Source organism: Lacerta agilis, chromosome 13, assembly GCF_009819535.1.
Source record: "Lacerta agilis isolate rLacAgi1 chromosome 13, rLacAgi1.pri, whole genome shotgun sequence".
Taxonomy (NCBI): Eukaryota; Metazoa; Chordata; class Lepidosauria; order Squamata; family Lacertidae; genus Lacerta; species Lacerta agilis.
Genome location: NC_046324.1, coordinates 28,871,773 through 28,892,923, shown reverse-complemented (window position 1 = coordinate 28,892,923; position 21,151 = coordinate 28,871,773). Strand labels below are relative to the sequence as shown.

General features: G+C 48.5%; 1 protein-coding gene across 1 annotated transcript in view; it reads right to left on the bottom strand.

The window, feature by feature from the left end:
- CASKIN1 (CASK interacting protein 1) overlaps nt 1–21,151 on the bottom strand; it is a 102,950-nt gene that overhangs the window by 24,884 nt on the left and 56,915 nt on the right. Inside the window, exons 2-8 of the mRNA XM_033166721.1 lie at nt 16,122–16,173; nt 8,715–8,812; nt 7,094–7,239; nt 5,767–5,862; nt 4,907–5,037; nt 1,610–1,718; nt 1,234–1,342 (exon numbers count right to left, since the gene is read on the bottom strand). Of these exons, the coding sequence (XP_033022612.1) occupies nt 1,234–1,342; nt 1,610–1,718; nt 4,907–5,037; nt 5,767–5,862; nt 7,094–7,239; nt 8,715–8,812; nt 16,122–16,173 (741 nt within the window). The remainder of the gene's footprint in view (nt 1–1,233; nt 1,343–1,609; nt 1,719–4,906; nt 5,038–5,766; nt 5,863–7,093; nt 7,240–8,714; nt 8,813–16,121; nt 16,174–21,151) is intronic.

The window sequence follows — 21,151 nt, the reverse complement described above, 5'->3', positions numbered from 1 at the left end:
AACCGGTTCCTGAAACCTACATATATAAACTGTGAGATTCCCAATTCTGAGGTACCTACAGAGCTAGTGAAATCGGCTGGGAATGAGGCCCCACAAACCCGTTAGGTGGTGTTTGGCAACCTGGATTTCCTTTGTTCTCTTTGATGCAAAATGGGTATAAACAACCAACACAGGTGGCTGTTGTTGTGATGATGACTGGGAGAGAATGCCTACAACGTAGGACTTGAGAGAAAGCACCTACATTAGCTTAAAAGAACACTAGAGGGAGATAGAGCACCATGGCATTGCCTCTTATATTTGGCATTTATCATTTTCTGACTGTTGAAAGGGCCTGGCATTCGCTACCCCCAAAGCTGCATGCTCCATAGGGAAGGAAAAAGAACGCCTTAAGGTCTGTCAGAGAGACTCCCCTTGTGATAGGCAAGATAGCAACATAAGACAAGGCCTTCTCAGTGCCTGCCCCCCTCCCCTTATGGAACTCCCCATGCCCCGCCAGAATGAGATATGACAAACCTCCACATTAGCTGTATTTATTTGTTAAGGCCTTTGTAACCTGATTATCCTGATGCTGGTTAGGGGTTAAGGCTCTGTGTTCCTGTTTTTATATAAAGGATGTATGATTTCATTCCATTATTTTATTTTAAATTTAATATTACACTTTAATTTAATATTACATCTGAAGGCAGCCCTGTATAGGGAAGTTTATTGCTTGATGTTTTACTGTGCTTTTAATATTCTGTTGGGAGCTGCCTAGAGTGGCAGGGAAAACCCAGTCAGAAGGGCAGCATATAAATTACATAATAATAATAATAATAATAATAATAGGCAATAGCTGGGTTGTAAGCAGCCAGATGCTCTGATCCAGAAGAAATGAAGGGTCTAAGAGACTATGAAATTAATCACTTAAGCGGGTAGGCCCTGCTGAAATTAACATGAACACGGCTAATGGAGGCCCATTAATCTCAATGGGCCTAATGGCCTAGCATAAAATGAGTTGGGTACAACCCAATTCAATAAAAGAGCTGTGCAACAACATCCCTGCCAGGGAGGCCAACTGTGTCATCTCCTGTTCTGCAGGCTACATCTGTGTGAGTGGAGAGGGCAGGGCACCTCCACTTGCGTGCAGGCGACTTTAGACTGAGTTGGAAGGGGCTCAGAGGGTCATCTAGTCCAACCCACTGCAGTGCAGGCATCGCAGCCGAAATCCCTCACAGCAACACCCCTTATCCTCACCTCGGAGCATCTGCTTGATCTCCCTGCTGGCCTGGGTGGCCGTGAACTGGTTGACAATGTCCAGCGCCGTCTGGCTGTAGGTGTTTCGGATGTGAGCGTTGATTCCGCTCTGCGGAAACAGACAGGGGTGGGGTGGGGAATAGGGTAGGCTGCCTGAGACAGGGGAAATGGAGATCTGGGATCGTGACGAGGCTAGTGATGGCAAGGAAGAGCCGGAAGATGCCATCCAGGGAGGGCACAGGCTCTCTGGAGCTCAGGGGACCCTCACCAAGCTCTGCTTTCCATGGGCACCTTGACACGAGAGAGGGGCTGCCCCCATGTTCTGGGCCCTCCCTCTCCCTGCCATTCTGCAAGCGGACCAGGGCGGGGCACTTACATCAGGAGGAGGCGCACGACCTCCCGTCTTGCCGCATAAGGCCGCCTCGTGCAACGCGGTGCCTGCCTTCGTCTGCCGGTTGATGTCGATCCCGGACTGGAGCAGGAGTCTGCAGGGGGAAAGAGGGCAAATAAACAACAGTCTAAACCCAAACCCCCCGGCAGACGCTCCCGGGTTCAAGGGCGCCTGCCAGATGGGGCGAACTCCAACAAGTGCCACTGTGTGCGGCCTGGAAATGGCAGCTGCAGAGACAAGGAGCCCCCAGACAGAGCGAAGAGACAAAAAAAGTCTGGAAACTTTCACCCACTGCAAATCCACTCAAATAACGTCTTTCATTCTGCTTTTGGGCTTGGAAGGAGCCATTTCCAGAAGCAGCACTGAAGACCTTTTTTTTAATTTCAGGGGGAAAGAAATGCAGCGGCGCACTTGCGCATTAAACCCATGGGCATTTGCTCTGGCCAAACGTTTGCATTCCTATGCACACAGTATCAGTGCCTTACATCAGGAGGTGGAAGAGGCGGCACCCTCGACTCACACAGGTTTCCACGCACTCTTTGGATCTGGTGTGCAAGACCATGTGAGCCTGACACACTAAAAATGGGAGAAGGGGTTGGCTGGGGTGGTCCTGCTAGATAAGGTGAGGTGGCGCAGCAAGACCATTCAATAACAGGGTTGATGGGAGCAGATTGTACCGGCTGAGGCTGGTGGGAGCTGTAGTCCAAAAAGCAGGGGGCACCAGGTTGAGGATAGCTGAGCTAGGCAATCTCACTTAGCCCCTCCTGGATTCAAAACCACTCCATCAATCAAGATTCTAGCCCTGATGGAGCCTCAGTTCAGCCATCAAACCTCTGCTCCTCCCCAGGCATACTGCTTGCCCCTGGAGGAAGACCCTCACATTTGCTGGGCTATTAAGTAGCTGCTTCCTGTCCACCAAACTCTTGGGCCCCCGCAAGACTACCCATTAATAACTCCCAGGACAGGAATGACTTGGCCGGGCGGGGGGGGGGCGGAGGAGAGAGATGCTTACGATTAATGCTTTGCCTTCAGCTCCTGCCGCCCCTCTGGCTTTGACTTCTCCTTTCTGAAGCCTTCCAGGCCCTTCCCTACCTTACAAGGCTGGTGCAAGGACAAGGGAGATAGCAGACGCAGAACATTTCAACAGTTGCCCATAATAGGCCAGGGATGAACCTTTTCTGGCTCTCATGGATAATAAATACTCTGAGAAGTTCAAAATCCAGGCATCCCACACAGAGGCAGAATCCAGGGGCAAAAGCAAGAAGGGTGTAATATGGAACATGCTGGGGTTCAAACCCACTCCAGTGAGGTCCCCCCAACATGCCAGGGAAGAGAATAAGCCCTATATAAAGTATTGCACAGTGGGGGCCCGTTCTACCCCAATAGGACCACCCCCACCCACCCATCATTCCACCAGGCTATAGGAGAGGGAGAGAAACTGGTCTGAAACTTCTCCATCTGCTGAAAGGCCACCAGTGTTTGGCTCATCCTCTCCCAACCCAGCTGGTCATTGCAATAATGATATTGCAACGATAGTGACCAGTTTGAGCAGTTTCCTGCCTCCCAATTCCATACACGTTGTAGTTTTTTGTTTGTTTGTTTTTAGATTCTAAGCCTGCTGGTAGGAAGAGTCCTATCATGGATATAAACAAAAGTGGACGTTGAATAAGAACCTAAGTAGAGCCTACTAAATCAGGCCAATGGCCCATCTAGTCCAACCATGGGAAGCCTGTAAGCAGGATCCGAACCCAAGAGCCATCTCCCCTCCTGCGGTTTCTAGCAACTGGTTTTCAGGAGCCTCTCTCCCTCCAACTGCGGAGGCAGAACAGAGCCATGCTGGCTAGGCAGCCACAGAGATCCTTCTCTTCCAGGAATCTGTCCAATCCTCTTTTGAAACCACCCAAGTTGGTGGCCATCACTGCCCCCTGTGGCAGCGAGTTCCATAGTTTTAACTATGTGCTATGTTCTTTTATCTGTCCTGAATCATCTTCTTTTTTCCAGCTTAAGAGCAGGATTACAAATGCTTTAAAAAAAATTAATGCAGTAATCCCTCATTTTACACAGGGGTTTGGTTCCAAGGGTTATGTATAGATACGAAAATTATGTATGCCCAGGACCTTTGGAGCCACGCCACTGCTAGCAAGGGGGGAGAGCACCCCCAGAGGAAGTGGGCCTTGCCCAGCAAACAAGGCAGAGAACTTAAAAGCCCTTTTCGCACTGGTTAACCCCAAGCAGAGCTGGCACAATAAGAGCTTCTGCTTGGGACTTGACTTGTGCAATTTCAACCAGCCCACCTCCAACTGCATGTGGTTGAAATTGCGCGAGTCAAATGCACGTAAGATGAGGTGTTGCTGAGAAATATAAAGAAATAAATGAACATGGGGCAATTTGTCTGTGAACAGAGTGCTAACCCTCCTAACTATTGTGGGAGGAGGAGGAAGAGCAAAAATCTGGTCATCCCCACCCCCAAAAAAGCATTTTAAGAACAATGTTACCTTGAAACACAGTCCTGCTCTTCCTCAACCTTGCACCCTCCAGATGGTTTGGACTACAAATCCCCACCCAGCTTGTCCACTTTGGACTACAAGTCCCATCAGCATGCTGGCTGGGGGTGGGTGGGTTGATGGGAGTTGTAGTCCCAAACATCGGAAAGGCAGCAAGTTGATGAAGGCTGCACCACCTCTTCAGGAGGCTCATCCCGGGCTCCTTCAAGTGGAAATCTCACAAATGATCCTAAGCGCTGCAGGAGAGGCCTCCAGAGGCCGAGATTAGCAGCTGCTGTCCTGCTGAGATACAAGCCCCAGATTAGCGCAGCGGAGGCTGCAGACAATTTGCTAAGTGAGTTGCGTGCCAGCGGGGTGTGCAGGGCGGCTCCCTTCCTAACACACTGGCGCACACCAGAGATGAGAGGTGGACCCAGCAGTCTTGGGATTTGCAAATTCAGCCACTAATGCACCGGGATCAGAGGGGGGGGGGGTTAGGGATAATCCTATGCTGCAGGAAAGCCGGCCGGCCAGTCAGATCGCCAGTGCTGATGCCAAGACAGAGATGCAGGCACCTAGACCTTGAAAAGCCTGGATAGCAGATCCTGGCTGGACGCCCAGGAGATTTGTCAAATATCTGAAAGCTGACTGGCACATTGGCGGTTCTGCAGGCACTTCCAAACAGAGGCTGAAATCTCCCCACGACAAACACTTAATGTTTTATATCCATCTTTCATGCGCTGTGCCAACGCCATTCTTCTTCTTCCCTTCCCCAGACGCCAGGCAGAAGGGGGCGCACCTGATGATGTCAATGTGGCCATTCTTGGCCGCCAGGTGCAGGGGGCTGGTCCCGTTGGGGTCGGTGATGTCTCCTGGCTTGGGCTCCAAGAGGGCGGCACACATGTTGCTGCTCAACAGCAGCTGCACTACCTGGAGGGGCAAAGGAGATAAGGATGACTGGAGGAGAAGCAGCGCGAGGGACAACGGAAGCCGCCAGATTCCAAGCCAGAGCCCAGGATTGTCTGCAAGGACCAGCAGCAGTGGCTTGCCAGGATTTCAGGCAAGGAGTCTCACTCAATTCTCTCCAGAGATGCCAGGGCTGAACCCGGGACCTTCTGCACACACAAAGCAGGTGCTCTATTACTATGGCCCTTTTCATAAAAAAATAAAGCAAGGTTCTAGTCCTCAGCGTTCTGAACGAGGGCTGCACTACATGGCGACAAAGGAAGGTGTCTCATACCAAGTCAGACCACTAGCCCATCTAGATCAGTATTCTCTACTTCAGGGTTTCCCAACCTTGGGTCTCCAGCTGTTTCTGGACTACAACTCCCATCATCCCTAGCTTGCAGGACCAGTTAGCAGGGATGATGGGAATTGTAGTCCAAAAACAGCTGGAGACCTAAAGTTGGCAAACCCTGGTCTACACTGACTGGCAGCGGTTCTCCAAGGTTTTTGGCAGAGGTCTTCCCCCAGCCCCACCTGGAGAAGCCATTGGGAGTTGGAAGCTGGGGCTTCCTGGTGTTCTCTCCCACTGAGCCTACAGGAAGAGGCAACGAAGTCAATTTCCTGCTTCTCCCAGGGAAGCATTTGGTTACACACACACACACCCCACCCCAAGCGCTCGCCCCCAATTTCTGCCGCCGCAGCTGACTGACTTACCCCAACCCTTCCGAACTCGCAGGCGAGGTCGAGAGGGGTCTTGCCCGAAATGTCCAGGATGCAGGGGTTGGACTGGTGCTGGAGGAGCATCTCTGACTGCGGGATGGAGAGAGCGAAAAAGAGGCAGGCACAATAAAGTGCAGACGTTGAGTGGAGTCATGGGCCAAAATCCACCAGATAGAGGATTCGATCTCTCAGTCCACTGGCTGCATTGCTGGAGTGTCCTGGGTGGGGTAGGGTGGGGTGGGAGGCCGCTTCCCAGGGGATTCTTCCCACACCACTCCAGCATAGGAGAGGCAAATAACATTTGGTGTGTTCAGGCATTCACCTGAACACTTATGCACCAAGCCCCATAAGGGAGCAGAGGGGCAGGCGTATGGGAACAGGGGTAGGGCACATGCAAGCCCCACCTCCATCAATGTCATGCGCTCCCCACAGGACCCCAATGTTGCCCAGGATCTGCAGGGACGGTTTGCTTAAGGATTCTATGGGCCCTTTGCAAGTCAAATTCTCTACGCCAGGGATGTCCAACCGGTCAACCACGATTGACATGTTGATCCCCAGGTGATAGCGGGCTCCTTTCCTCCACGGGGGGAAAATAACATCTGGCCCCAGCCCCTCGCGCACAATTGCAGAGACGGAAGACAGAGTTATTGCTGCCCTGTTTTGTTTTGTTTTAATTATGTGAGCGGTCTGTCTTCAACCCAAAAAAAGTGCATAATAACTTCGGCATTCCCCCAAAAGAAGTTTCGTGTCCCCCCAAAAAAAGCTCAACAACTTTGGGTCGTTGTCATCCCCCCATGGGTATATCACTGCCAGTTTTTTTTTATTCTGGGAGTAGATCGCAGTCTCTTGGGAGTTGGGACGTCCATGCTCTATGCCACTGGGCAAGTAAAATTTTCTTCCCACCCCCAGAGAGCTGGAACAAGATGCATCTCTCATGGCATGGCGCAGATGAGAGAGGTGGGGGAGAAAATTGATTTTGTTTGCATCTCAATGAAAAACAACCTCATTTGCCCTTCTTGAACCAATATGCCAACTGAAACGGAGTCAGCCTTCAAAATTCACTCGTCTCTGAATTTCTCCAGACAAACAAAGCGTGCAGAAATGCATATATTGGTGAAAAGCGGCAAAAAACAGGCATCTTAGTTAAAATAAGATACAGAACTGCACTGCAGTCAATGGAAAATTTGCTTGCAGGTATCAGCCAAAAATGCATGCAAAAATGTGTTTATCAGGAGGATTTCACATTGAAACGCTGAGAATTTGAGTGACAGATTCATCTATCCCTAGGCAGGACCTCTTCCCCACCCCTTTTGCCCCTTACCACATCGTAGTGGCCGTGCTGGGCTGCCAGGTGCAAAGGGATCTGTCCTTCATCCGACTGAACATTCACAGATGAGCCAGCCTTCAGCACCAGCTTCATGGGGTCCTTCTTACCCTGCCAGGCAGCGTAGTGCAAGGGGCGCATCCCTGTACCACATCCAGGAGGGGGTGGGGCAAGAGAGAGAGATTATCAATGCTAGTATTGAAACCACCCTTCATTTCTGGGGGCATAACTCAATCCAAAAGAACTGGGAAAACTTCTCAAGGCACAGGGAGAACATTGGAAGTATCAAACAGCCACCTCAAACAAACCACAGTATCGGAATATGGGAAACTGTGGTTTGCCCAAACCACATTTAGTTAATACACTAGGACATGGTGGGATACACTTGCAACTTGATGACACACTGGTTGAATTTTATTTGCTGGGCTTGTTCCAACTGCCTCCAAAAAAGGGTTCTTAATAATAAAAACGCATTAAGGTCATAGTGTAGATGGGTACAAATCTGACCTCAAAGCTGGCAACAGCCACAAGCCCATGGGAGTACTCTGAAGCTGACCTTAAGGTGGCCGTAAAGGAACAGAGGAATTTCAGAGAGGGGGACACCAATGAAAAACAGCTGAATTGCAATTCATCAAGAGGCTGAATGCATGTGTTAACTTGCTTACCGATGCCAGGGTGTCTGTGGTATCAATACCTGGTTTGTGTGGAGGTGTAACATAACCATTATCACTATCTCTACTTTTCTGCCTTGTCTTTCCTCCTGCCCTCACTGTTTACAGTCCCTCGCACCACTCAAATCATGATCTACAGGTGAAACTCGAAAAATTAGAACATCGTGGAAAGGTTCATTTCTTTCAGTAATTCAACTTAAAAGGTGAAACTCATATATGAGATAGACTCATGACATGCAAAGCGAGATATGTCAAGCCTTTATTTGTTATAAATGTGATGATTATGGCGTTCTGATGAGAACCCCAAATTCACAATCTCAACTTGAGGGTTTTCATCAGCTGTGCGCCATAATCATCACAATTATAACAAGCAAAGGCTCGACATATCTCGCTTTGCATGTCATGAGTTTATCTCATATATGAAACTCCAGGAGCTAATGAAAACAGTTGCTTACATAAATGGACTTTTCCAGGATATTCTAATTTTTTGAGTTTCACCTGTACCTGTATATGCAATTACTTTATGCTTCTGATGAAGTGGAATGCAGCCCAAAAAGTCTTAGGCCATAGTACGTCGTCCCCCCTTCCCTGTCATCAAGGTGCCAGAAAACTCTTGGTTGTTTTCTTTGCAAGAGACTAACAGTTTCTCTTCTAGAAATAGGATACATGCAATGCTCATGGGAAAATAGACCATAGGACCTCCTTCAGCACCTTGTGAGATCTGACACACACTCTCTCCCTCCCACCCTCCCTCCCTCTTTGGGGACATCTGGATTTGGTCCTCTCCTTGTTCTCTGCTGTAGCACAGCTCAGTTTCCCAATTCCAGAACCCACCATGGTCAAAGCAAAGCCCTGCCCACTCACATCAAAGCCCCGCCCACCTTTCCCCAAATCCCACCCCCAGACGCTCTCTGCATCCCTTCTAGGAGTCCCTCTCCTGTGCTTGCCTTTGTTATCCTTGATATCCACAGCAGCCTGAGCCTCCAGCAGCAGGGAGATGAGTTCTGTGTTGCCGTTGAGGGCTGCGTGGTGCAGGGCAGAGAATCTGCAAGGAGAGGGTGCAAAGCAGAGATGTCAAGTGTTGGAGAGACTCCCCACCACCTCCTCCTCCTCCTCTTGCTCTGCCCAATTCCCCAGCTCTCAGTTCACGCCAACGCAGAAAGCGGCAGCCCCGCAAAAAACTAACCCTTGCTAAATTTGGCCCTGCTTCAGATTTCCAGGCTAGCTCAGAGCACCTGCTCCCAGAGTTCCCTTCCCTTTGCTTAGATCAGCAGGAGGTGCACTGCTCAGGTACAGCTGGCACAAAAGCAGGTCAAGGCTTTCTCTGCCGTGAACCCCATCTCTAAGGGAAGGACCTCCCCAGGATCCTTCCTGGCTCCCCACTCCCCTTGCTTGCTCTTATTCTGCCAGCAGGCAAGGGCTTCTTTGGTTACAGGACTGCTGGACATCCAATGAAGCTGAACGTTGGAAGATGCAGGGCAGATTTTTGTAGAAGTGCTTTTTCACACAGTACCTAGTTAAACCATGGAACTCACCGCCGCAGGAGGAAGTGGTGGCCACCAATTTGGGCAGCTTTAAAAGTTTACAAGACAAGTTGATGGAGGAGAGGGCTATCGATGGCAACAAGCCAGGACAGCTATGCTCTCTCTCCTTCCATGCATGGCCAGAGGCAGCAATGCTTCTGAATGCCAGTCGCTGGGAATAACTGGTGGAGAGAATGCTCTTGTGCTCAGGTCCTGCTGCGGGTTTGCCACTGAGACATCTGGCTGCCCACTGTGAGAACAGGATGCTGGATCAGATGGGCCACTGGCCTGATCCAGCAGGCTCTCCTTATGTTCTTATCTTTAGTTGCATGCACCCAGGTAGAGTGATAGAATGGTAGAGCTGGAAGGGACCACAAGAGTCATCTAGTCCAGCCCCCAGCAATGCAGGAATCTTTTGCCCAACATGGGGCTCGAACCCATGACCCTGAGATTAAGTCTCATGCTCTACCAACTGAGCTATCCCAGGACATGCTGCTGTCCTGTTCTCCTGAAGAAGCAGGCAACTAGCCAGCAGTAACATCAGGGGAGCAGCAAAAAAAAGTAGTATTCAGACTTAGAGTCTAAGCAAGCAGATTCAGTAGAAGCCAGTTTCTGATGTTTCTATGTCATGGTGTCCCAAGCATGTGCACAGATTTTAAGGTCATCATTTTTAAACTGGCTTTGGTGTTAGTTGGTTGCATCCTACCCTAGGATCTGCTGTTGAAGAGCAGGTAATAAATTTAATTATCATCATCACCGGTCCTTCCTTGCTATCTCAGCCCCTGGAGGCAGATGCTGACCTTCCTGGAGAGGCCTGCCAAGCCCCTGATATATATCTTGGTGCCAGTGAAATACTTTCCCCGCTGACCCACACACATTTAAAAATTATCTATGCATTCTTCGTTTTAGCACATGTGGTGGGAATGGAAGAAAGTAAAAAGCTTCTGGGAAATGATATATAACAAGATGAAAAAGATGTTGAAATATACATTTAAAAAAAACCAGAAGCTTTTTTACTTGGCATTGTAGGTGAGGATATTAGTAGACAAGATAAAAAATTGTTTTTATATGCGACGACAGTCGCAAGAGTACTATTGGCACAGAAATGGAAACAAGAAGAATTACCAACGATAGAAGAGTGGCAGACCAAGTTAATGGACTATGCAGAATTGGACAAGATGACAGGGAGAATTCGAAACCGACGGGACCAGAGGTTCTTGGAAAATTGGAAAAAAGTTTGAGAACTATTTGAAAAACAATTGTAAACAACAAATTACGCTAGTAGGTTTGCAAGAAGTTTTGTAAGGAGGACTATATGAAATACTACAGAGAAAATTTAGGAAAATGATAATTGGTTATAGATTATTAAAAGTAATAGTGAAATTATGAAAATATAAGATTAAGTTAAGATTGGAAATCTTTAGACGCGGTTGATGGAAGTCCAAAAATATTGTATAAGATATGAAGGAATGTTAAATGATGTTTGGAAAACATATGCAAAAATTATATATCTATTATCTGTGTGTTCTTAGCTTATTTTTTTAGATCCTGGATTAAACCTGATTTGGTACTGATATACAACTCTGCCTCTCGCTGCTACTTCCAGCTTATTATCGTTTTACTGCTTTTAAACAATGGGTAGCTGCTCCGAGAACCTTTGGGGGCTAAAGAGGAAGACGGAAAAATTTGAAAAATAAATTAATGAATTAAATGACTGGTGGGTTTTTTGGATGGAGAGGCAGAGATGAGGATTACGGGCTGGATGCGTGCACGTAAGTCATATCTTGATCCCGGGATATTTGAGGAAGACGCACACAGCTTTCCAAACATTTCCATAAAAGCACAGACCCAAACTCTCCAGATGTAAACCAGAGCAGAGTTATTATAGCTGCTAAGGAATGCCCCAATTTAGCACAGGGTTCGTGGGGTCTGCTTGGCACTGTAGCAATTCCACACATACACACAGAGAGAGAGAGAGAGAGAGGGAGAGAGCGCGCAATGGGACTCAACAAATCTGCCTCTCCTGCTCTTTCCAGGAAAGCTGCCCAGAAGCGTGGATTTTAGCATTCCCTGAGATTTGTGCGTCTGGGGGCCATGGGGAGGACGTGAGAAACACACTTGGGCGCCTCCGAAATGCTTCCAGCAGGGAGGGCTGTTCCTGTTATTTTTCTTCCTTAGATCACTCCACAAGAAAAGCAAAAATATCCCTCTCGCAGGGAACAAACGGCTCCACTGAGCCATTTCGGTTTGTTTCTCTGCGTTTTTATGTTGTGAACTGCCCTGAGATCTACGGGTACAGGTGATTATACAAATCTGTTAAATAACCAAATAAAATAAAAGTGGGGAGCGGGGGGGGGGGTGGAGAACCATATACTCTGCCTTGAGCTCCTTGGAGGAAAAGGTGGGGTATGAAAGGCAACCGTTAACAAATATTCTGCAAGGCCACAGCAGTGGCACCAGTTCAGCTGGCACATTGAGATACAAAGCAGCGAGGTATTTCTCTCTCTCCCTTCCTCTCTCGGACACACACACACGTGGCTCCTTGCTTGGAGGGCCTCTGGTCTCTATGAGGGGATACTGACCAAAGAGCCCTATTCTCTCCCCTGCCTGCACAGGGCCAGAAAAGGCTATGCTGAGCACCCATCCCTTGCCTGCAGCCAGAAGAGCCCAGCTCTGCGTGGGAGTCTGCGCCTCTCTCCAGCTAATGGAAGAAGCGCCCCCCCCTTTCCGCCCCCTCGTCTTTCAGCAAAGACTCATTTACTTCTCCGTCTCCTCCGCTTGCCGCCTGCCAAGCTGTCTGCACGGGCTGCTTGGAAAGGGAGGTGGCACCTGCCCAGGAGAGGACAGAGCCGTTCTTTTCCACCAAAGCGGGCTTCCCCAACCTGGAGCCCTCCAGAAGTTGCTCTTTTTATTTACGACTGCTTATTAATTTTATATCCCACCCTCCCTCTCAAAGGGCCAAGTTCAAAGCCCTTAACAACCTACAGGCGCCTTCACTGTACTCTTTTCAGTCCCTGCTAAAAGCATTTTTTTGCTTAGGCAAGCCTATCTACGTATGTAGAAGGTTGGCGCGAATTTTAATTTGTTCTTAAGGTAAAGGTAAAGGGACCCCTGACCATCAGGTCCAGTCGTGTCCGGCTCTGGGGTTGCGGCGCTCATCTCGCTCTATAGGCCGAGGGAGCCGGCGTTTGTCCGCACACAGCTTCCGGGTCATGTGGCCAGCATGACTAAGCCACTTCTGGCGAACCAGAGCAGCGCACGGAAACGCCGTTTACCTTCCCGCTGGAGCGGTACCTATTTATCTACTTGCACTTTGACATGCTTTCGAACTGCTAGGTGGGCAGGAGCTGGGACCGAGCAACGGGAGCTCACCCCATGGCAGGGATTCGAACCGCCGACCTTCTGATCAGCAAGCCCTAGACTCTGTGGTTAGTCCACTGTTATTTTGACTTTTCGAAAGTCTCAAATTATCGTTGGCAATTTTATCGTTTTGTCTTTTTTTCCTAAACCGCTTTGAGGGTTGTTGTTTTTAAAACAATCAAGTGGTGTATAAATTTGTTGAACTAAATAAAATAAATAAAGGAGCCCAGGATGGAAAGAAACAAGCAATTAAAACAATATAAGCGGCTTAAGAACAATTCCACCAAAAAGAAGTCAGAGATGGCACCTGTCTAATATTTAAGGGCACTGGCGGAGGAAGAGGAGTGCACCACCCCTGGCAGCGCGATCCCGGTGGGGTGCCATTGCGCCCGCCTCCCACCCACGCTGGGCACCACACCCCCGCAGGCGGCGTGCCATGTCCCCAGGATGCACGCCAGCTCTGCCCCCGCCTGCTCTCCGCCCCCCCCCCCAGTGCCGGAGCATGAAGCTCCGCCACTGTTTAAGGGGAGGACATTCCAAAGGGCCAGTGCCCCAACACTAAAAGCCCAATGCCTACATTGCAGGGAACAGATATCCCTGGGAAGATGGTGCCTTCAAGACAGCCTGTAAACAGCCATGATTGACTGGGTGCCATGATCTTTTGGGTATCCTGGCCCCGAGTTGTAGAGGGCTTTATACCTAACAGTGCACCCCCCCCAAATCCAACCATCTTGGACACTACGAGGCTTCATATCCCACCCTTCCTCTGGGGCACGTGACTTTCCCCAAAGAACCATGGGAACTGTAGTTTAAGGGTACTGGGAACTGTAGCTCTGCTAGGGGTCACTACGATTTCCAGGATTCTTTGGGGGGGGATTTTGTACTTTAAATGTATGGTTTGCTACAGGGTTAGACCAAAAGCCTATCTAGTCAAGCATCCTGGTTCCAGCAGAGTCCACTCAGGTACCCTGAAGCATAAAGCCAATAGTCATCTCCTGCTATTTGCCCCACAACCTGGACAAAGAGCTTGTGTTTGCTGCTGTTTTTGATGCCGTTTGGTGGTTGGCCCCAGTGAGAACAGGATGTCAGACTAGATGGGTCATTGGATTGATCTGGAAGCCAGGCACTCCTTATGTTCTTTGGTTTTCTGGAAGGACCCACTAACCTGAATTCACAGAGACCTCACCTGGGGAGTGCAGAGAAGGAGGGGGAAGTTTGCTCCTTTGTACTATTTTCCATCTCAGCAAAAATTGCCTTCTCTCATCTCCTACAAGTCATTGCAACAGTGGAATTATCTGGCAGCTTTCTTATATCAGGAAAGGAATGGAAAAGGAATGGGAAGCAAACGAGGTCACCTCGTGAGGCAGCAGAATTGTTTCTCCCCCCCCCCCGCCGCCCCTTTCAGGCACGTGCAGCGAACGGAATTAAGAATTCTGCGCTCAGAATTCTGTGCCCTGCATAAATTATGCAATTCAGACAGGGTTGTACAATGGCTCTCTCTAATTTTGCGTCATTTCCTCCTTTTGCTGAAGGGTGGGATGGAGCGCAACGCATCATATAAGGAGTCAAGATCCAAGTCTCAAAGGAGGCAGTGAAGGCCACTGACCTGGATGGCTTTGAAAGCGGATGTGACAAAATCATGGACTATCAGTGGCTACTGCTCTGCTTCCACAGTCGGAGGCAGCAACGCTTCTCTGAATGCCAGTTGCTAGGAAATGCAGGAGGGGAGAGGGCTCTTGTGCTTGAATCCTGCTTGCAGGTTTCCCATTGGTCGGCCACTGTGGGAACAGGATGGGCCACCGGCCTGATCCAGCATGGGGAGGCCAGGCACAGTGCTTGTGATGTACACCGAGAAAGCTTCATGAGGTCCCCTGCAAAACCGGATGCAGGCAACGCAAGGGGGTCTTAAGAACAAAGAGAAATTTCTTCATGTCCCCCCTCCTGCAAGCCTTTCCACCAACTTATTTATTTTATTATTATTTCTTTATCCCACCTTTCCTCCAAGGAGCTCAAGGTGGCGTGCACAATTCTCTTCCTCTCCCCGTTTTAGCCTCACAACAACCCTGCAAGGTTGGCCGCACCCATGCACAGCTGGAGCGAGCCCTCTAGGTAGCAACTTTCCCCAGCCTGCTACCCTCCCGATTTTGAGGACTACAACAGTTCCCATCAGTCTCGGGCAGCGGAGCTGTATTGATGTTGGGAAGCTGATGGGAGTTGTGGTTCCCAATGTCTGGGGAAAGCCACTATCCATCCCTCCCCCCTCTCCCCCCCAAAAAGGATCTCTTGACCATTAACTATTTCCATCTGTGGGAGACAGAAAGATTCTTAATGGCCACTGTCTTGCTGTGTCCAGGATCTGACAGGATTGGAGGAAGCCTTGACCAATGGACAAAGCTCTGGGCTTCCCAAAGAATCTCATTTCCTATCACTTGAATCCACTGGTTTGGGTCCTTCCCTCTGGAGCTACAGAAAACAAGTTTGCTTCATGTTCGTGCGGCAGCCCTTCAGATATCTAACATAACCCCTCTTCTCAGTCCTCTCTTGTGAGGATGTCCAGACCCAAACACCTGGACGTTTTCTTCCGAGACGTGTGTCAAGGTAGTCAGACCAGCTTGGAGAAGCTGAAATACTGTCCTGGTCAGGTGAACCTAGCAGTTGGGTTCACAAAACCACTTAGCTTCCAACGTCATAGGGAGTTCTGTGTAGGTTTGTTTGTAGGGTAAGCAGCATGCTTACCGCTTCCCCTGCGGAGAGGAGCGAGAGGGGGTGTGAGGATGTTTGGAGCTTTCAGAGTTAAAGAAGCTCAACAGTTCGCTCCTCCCACAGGGAGGATGTGTCACAACATCCGGGTTATCTGCTGTATGCAATGCCTTTGTGATTTATGTGACGCACCGTTTATTTCTTGGTCAGTCCTACTTTCACTTTTGAGAGGATCGGAGAGACCGGAGATGGCTTCTCAATCTCCGGGGAAAGCTCTGTAATTTATATGCTTGTAAATAAAGCTTACTTGCTTTAATCAAGCCAGACTTTGTGGGAGTTTAATTGCTGGCACGAAAGGTACACACACCGTTGCGCATGAAGAAGTAAGAAGTGAAGAAACACTCTGCTAAAGCACTGGAGAGGCAGGAGAACGCAGAGGAAGCGTTGTTGGACACCACTCCAAGTGCTAATCTGGTTTTAAGGCTTTTCCAGTTAAAACCAAAAGCCCACATCTCTTCGCCAGGATAAACATCCCCATCTCTCTCAACCGTTCCTCATAAGGCTTCTTTTCCTTGCCTTTTCCATGTTCCTAAATCCTTGGATCATACGGTAGCTAAAAATCTCCCCTTTCCTGCTCACTGGACAGCTGTCGGATGCTGGAGACAAGGACCCTGCTGCAGAGATAGGAACAGCCCTTCAAACCCCCCACCCTCATTACACTGGACCGCTATCCCACGGGTGCTAATGGAAAAACAGATTTCACCTACTTACCCATCAGTGTCTTGGAAATTCACATTCACCCTCTTGGTTGATCCCAGGAGCTCTGAAGGAGAAACAAACAACAAGGAGAAAGAGAGGGTAAGGATTAGAGGTGTGGAAGAAACAGAATAAGGTGTAGGATTCCTCCAGGGTGGCAATACTGCACTAGATGTGGTGTTTTTCCGACTTGGTCTAAACTGTTTCTGGCTCAGGCAGAAGGATGCCTTCCTCATCGTCCCTGCAGCAATATCCCAGGGGAGGATTGGGGACACACCCAGGGAATAGAGCGACTCTCCTGTTAGGAAAGGTTGCAGGGTTTGGGACTTTTAAGTTTAGAGGAAAGGTGAGCTGGAGGCAACACAATGATGGTTTATGGAATTAGGCATTGCACAGAAAATGTGGCTTGAGAAACATTCTCTCACAGCACTAGAACTCGTTGACATCCAGCAAAGCAGAAGGTTGGGATATTCAGGATGGGTAAAAGAAATTACTTCTTTTTGTTTGTTTGTTTTAAATTTTCATTATTGATCCTTGTTTGAAGATATACAGAAATACATAGTCATTACAAAGTACTGTATCTTTTTATAATATACTGAGATAAAACTGGTGCTTAGACTACAAGAGAACAAAGGCAGAAGGAAGAAAATACAAGAAAAGGAGAAATCTAAAGGAGGAGAAAGAAAGGGGGGGAGAGAAAGAAAAAACTAGAGTAAAATAAAAGGACTTATGGCTCTCTGCAGCTACATATGATATTCATTCTTTAAGATCCAACTGTTCTATCTTCTATAATCTTCAAATACAAGTTCATTTTCTCTTTCATGCAAAAAGTCCACAAGAAATGTTCAATCCTTAATGAATGTTAGTAAGGGGTTTACTCTAATTAAACATGTTAGCCTAGCCAATCATTTTATCAGCCATCCTTCTATCTGTTAAAGAAAGGACTTCTTGGCACAGCACATTGTTAAACTATGGAACTCAGTGCCACAAGAGGCAGTGAGGGCCACCCACTTGCACGGCTTTAAAAGAGGATTAGACAAATTCCTGGAGGAAAGGGCTATCAATGGTTACTAGCCATGATGGCTATGCTCTGCGTTTACTACGGGAGGAAGCAATGCTTCTGAATAGCAGTGGCTGTGCTCTTGCGCTCAAATCCCACTTGCGGGTTCCCCACTGGGGCATCTGGTTGGCCACTGTGGAGAACAGGATGCTGGACTAGACAGGCCACTGGCCTGATCCAGCAGGCTTATCTGATGTTGTGTTCTTATGTTCAACCGGAGGGAGGATGATGGGAAGCACACCTCTCTCTCTCCCCACTTGCTATGGCTGATTCAGGAGATGGATGGAGGCTGATGGGGAGAGAGAGATGTGCTTCAGAAAAGGGTCCTTGGCCCATGCTAAAAGCAACCACAAATGGCCATTTCTGCCAACAGAGGAAGAGCGGAGCAAAAGGATAAGACAAACGAGCTGCAGGTTCCCGGGATCAGAAATTCCACAAATATCATTGCAAGGGGAGGAAGTTGCTATGGCAACCCCAGATTTGTCTTGGGAGGGTTTCTGTGTGTTTGGGGGGGTGGGGTGGGGTGGAGACAGATGAAAATCTGCTTCAATCTTGGAGAAGACACTCTGGGAGCCTTGAGATCTCCGTGTGAAACCAAAGTCCCCTTGGCAGCAGCCTTCCCCAATCTGGTGCCCCCCCATATGTTTTGGACTAAATTCCCATCTGCTCCTTGAGCCAGCACAGATGATATGATAACAATTACACCCAATCGAAGTTTCACATGTTTTGATCATTTAGTGTTGATTTTAGTTAGTTTATTGTGCTTTTACTGATACTTCCAATGTTTTGCTTTGAGGCTTTATTAAAATCAGGTAGTATTAAATTTGGAGGGGGTTAAAGAAAGAAAGAAATGGTGATGCTGGGAGGGGAGGGGGCTGATGGGACTCCAAAACATCTGGAAGGCGCCAGGTTGGGGACAGCTGCTTTAGAGCACATAATGTAATGTAGTCCCCACAAGCATTGCTACAGATTTCCTAATGCTCACCATTAAAAATCTGGATTGTGTTTTCATGTAGAAAGGAATACAGTGGTTCCTCGGTTTACGAACAACCCTGTTTATGAACTATTCGGTTTACGAACTCCGCAAACTCAGAAGCAGTGTTCCAGTTTGCAAACTTTACCTTAGTCTACGAAGGAAGCCCAACGGTGGAAGGGCACCGGCGGCAGGAGGCCTCATTAGGGAAAGCGTGCCTTGGTTTAAGAACGGATTTGGTTAAAGAACAGACTTCAGAAACGGATTAAGTTCGTAAACCGAGATACCACTGTATATAGAGATATATCTAGCAAAGGGCCACAGAGGCAGAGAAGATGTCCCAGTGGCATCTCTGGGTAAGGCCAGGAAGGACTCCAATCCCCAGAAAGCCGCTGCCAGTCAGTGTAGGCAGTATTGAGCTAGATGGACCAATAGTCTGATACAATAAAGGGCTGCTATTATTTCATCCTTTTGTTCAGAATCATGAGGACTAGACTCTTACTCGATTTTATTTTTAGGGAAAGGTCAGGAAGGACTCCCGCCTGAAATTCTGGAGAGCTGCTGCCAGTTGGTGTAGACAGTAACGAACTAGATGGATCAAAGAACTGACCCCGTTTAAGGCAACTTCCTATAGCAGTCCAAAAAGGAGAAAGCACACAAAAAACAGAACCCCCACCCCAGTCTATTTCGCAGGACCCAGGAAGACAACAGGATGTGCACCCGCGAAGGAAAGGATCAGGCCTCCCCACCCCACCCCTCCTTCCGCCCGAGGGTTGGAGGAAGCACCCACACAATCCAATTTCCCATTTGCTACTTCCCTGAGACCAGGAGAAGGAGCAGTGTGCTGATAATGGGGTTAAGAGTAGAGAACAGCCATCGGTCTTCTTGACAGGGAAAGCACAATCAGGGGAGAGAGGCTGGCTTGTTAAGGAGCAGCGCAGAAGGAAAGGCGCGGGGGGGGGGGGCGGACGGAGAAGAGGACTCGAAGGGCGGCGATGGATGGGGAGGGTGCAAGGAAGGACGTGCGCTCCGGAATTTGCTTTTATTTAGCAGCTCCCTCAATGAATCATTTGCAATTTAAGCCACGTAAGTATACGGGGTGTTGGCGGCATTAAGAAGCACAGAGCCAGATCACTGGTCCACCCAGCTCAGTATTGCCGGCACTGGCTGGTAGCAGCTCCCCAAGGTTTCAGGCAGCAGTGCCTCATAAGAAGAGCTTGCTGGACCAGGCTAATGGCCTATCAAGTCAAGCATCCTGTTCTCACAGGGGCCAACCAGATGCTCATGGGAAAGCAGGATCTGAGCACAAGAGCAAATCTCCCCTCCTGCGGTTTTTCCAGCAACTGGTACCGGTATTCAGAAGGATCGCTGCTTCCAACTGTGGAGGCAACTAATGACCATCATATAACAATAGACACTGCCAAAAATGCACACTGATGCAACTAGTAAAACCCAGAATAATAATGCCAAACACAGCATGTGCATATATATCAGGCAATTGCAACTGGTCAAATACAGACGGCCATATTCAAAAACTTTGCCACTTGCTCTGTGGCTGACTTGTTGCAGCCCTGAAACAGAGTAGTCATAAGAGACTCATCACCTCTCCATCTCCTCCTCCATCAAGCCAAACAGACTCAAGTCCCTCAACCTTTCTTCATAAGGCTTGGTTTCCAGACCCTTGATCATTTTGCCCGCCCTCCTCTGCACACATCCCAGCTTGTCAATATCCTTCTTAAATTACAACACCCAGAACTGGACACACAACTTCCATAGTGTGTGCAGAACCACTTCTTATATCGGCAAGCATCTCTGCCACCTTGACAGGTAGGAAGGAACATCAGAACAAAGGAAGAGCCTTGCACTGCTGGATCAGACGAAATGGGGGCCTGTTCTCACAGTGGCCAACCAGATGACCCTCTGGGAAGCATGGAAGCAGGACCTGAGCACAGCAGCAGCCTCCCAACTTGTAATTCACAACTGGTATTCAGAGGCATTATTCCTCTAGCTGGGGAGCTAGAATACAGCCTTCATGACTAGTAGCCACTGATCGTTTTGTTGTCCACCAATTTACCTAAACTCCTTTCAAAGCCATTGAGGTTGGTGGCTATAGAGTACCAGATTTCACTTATATGCTAAAGAGAATGTGACCAGCTCCCCTACAAGCCTCACTCTGGGTAAAGTTCCTTCTCATTTGGCAGGATAATGGGAGACAGCATCAAGAAATTCACTGCATGGCACACCACGGCGAAGTATTTCCAGACACTATCCATACCCCAAACTCAACACCAGGTTAAGTGAGGTTGTGGTCAGCGAGGGAGGGAGGGAGGGAGGAAAATGTTGAAAGGTTAGAGGAGGGTCATTGCCTGTACCCCTCACCCAGCAAAGTAGCAAAGAGGTACGGGGGTTAAATTTCACCAATGGGCTTGGAAGATCACCAGAAACCGACAGGCAAAGACTGATTTAAAACAACCACATCGATCTGTGAATTCAGTGCCTGACAAGACCCTTCAAAACTGAAGCACATTTTTCATCTTTCGGAAAGCCACAGGCCACACAGGTAGAAGACTCCTAGCTCTGTGCATCATCCCTTGTGCTGCCGGAGGAAGTATGCCTCTGGGTACCATTTGCAGGGATGCAGACAGTGGGAGAGGACCTTCAACTCGTGTCCTGTTTCTGGCTTCCCAAAAGCATCTGACTGGCCGCTGAGAGAACAGGATGCTGGACTAGGTGGGCCACGGAGGCAAATGTTCATGTCCTTATGTTCACTCAGTCCTAGCGCCGGCCTCCTCGTGGCTATGAGAATCATTTAGAAAACATCGTGAAAAATTGGACATTTGAAGCAGAATCAGAGTATATAAGTGGCTTTAGTTATACAATGTCAGATTAAAATAGTATAGAAGAAGTACTGTATAAGTAATTTTTATATTAATAAGGTTAGAAATAAGTTAATTGTGGTAAACTAGATGTTATAGGATATGGATTAAGAATAATGGTGAATGAATGATAAAT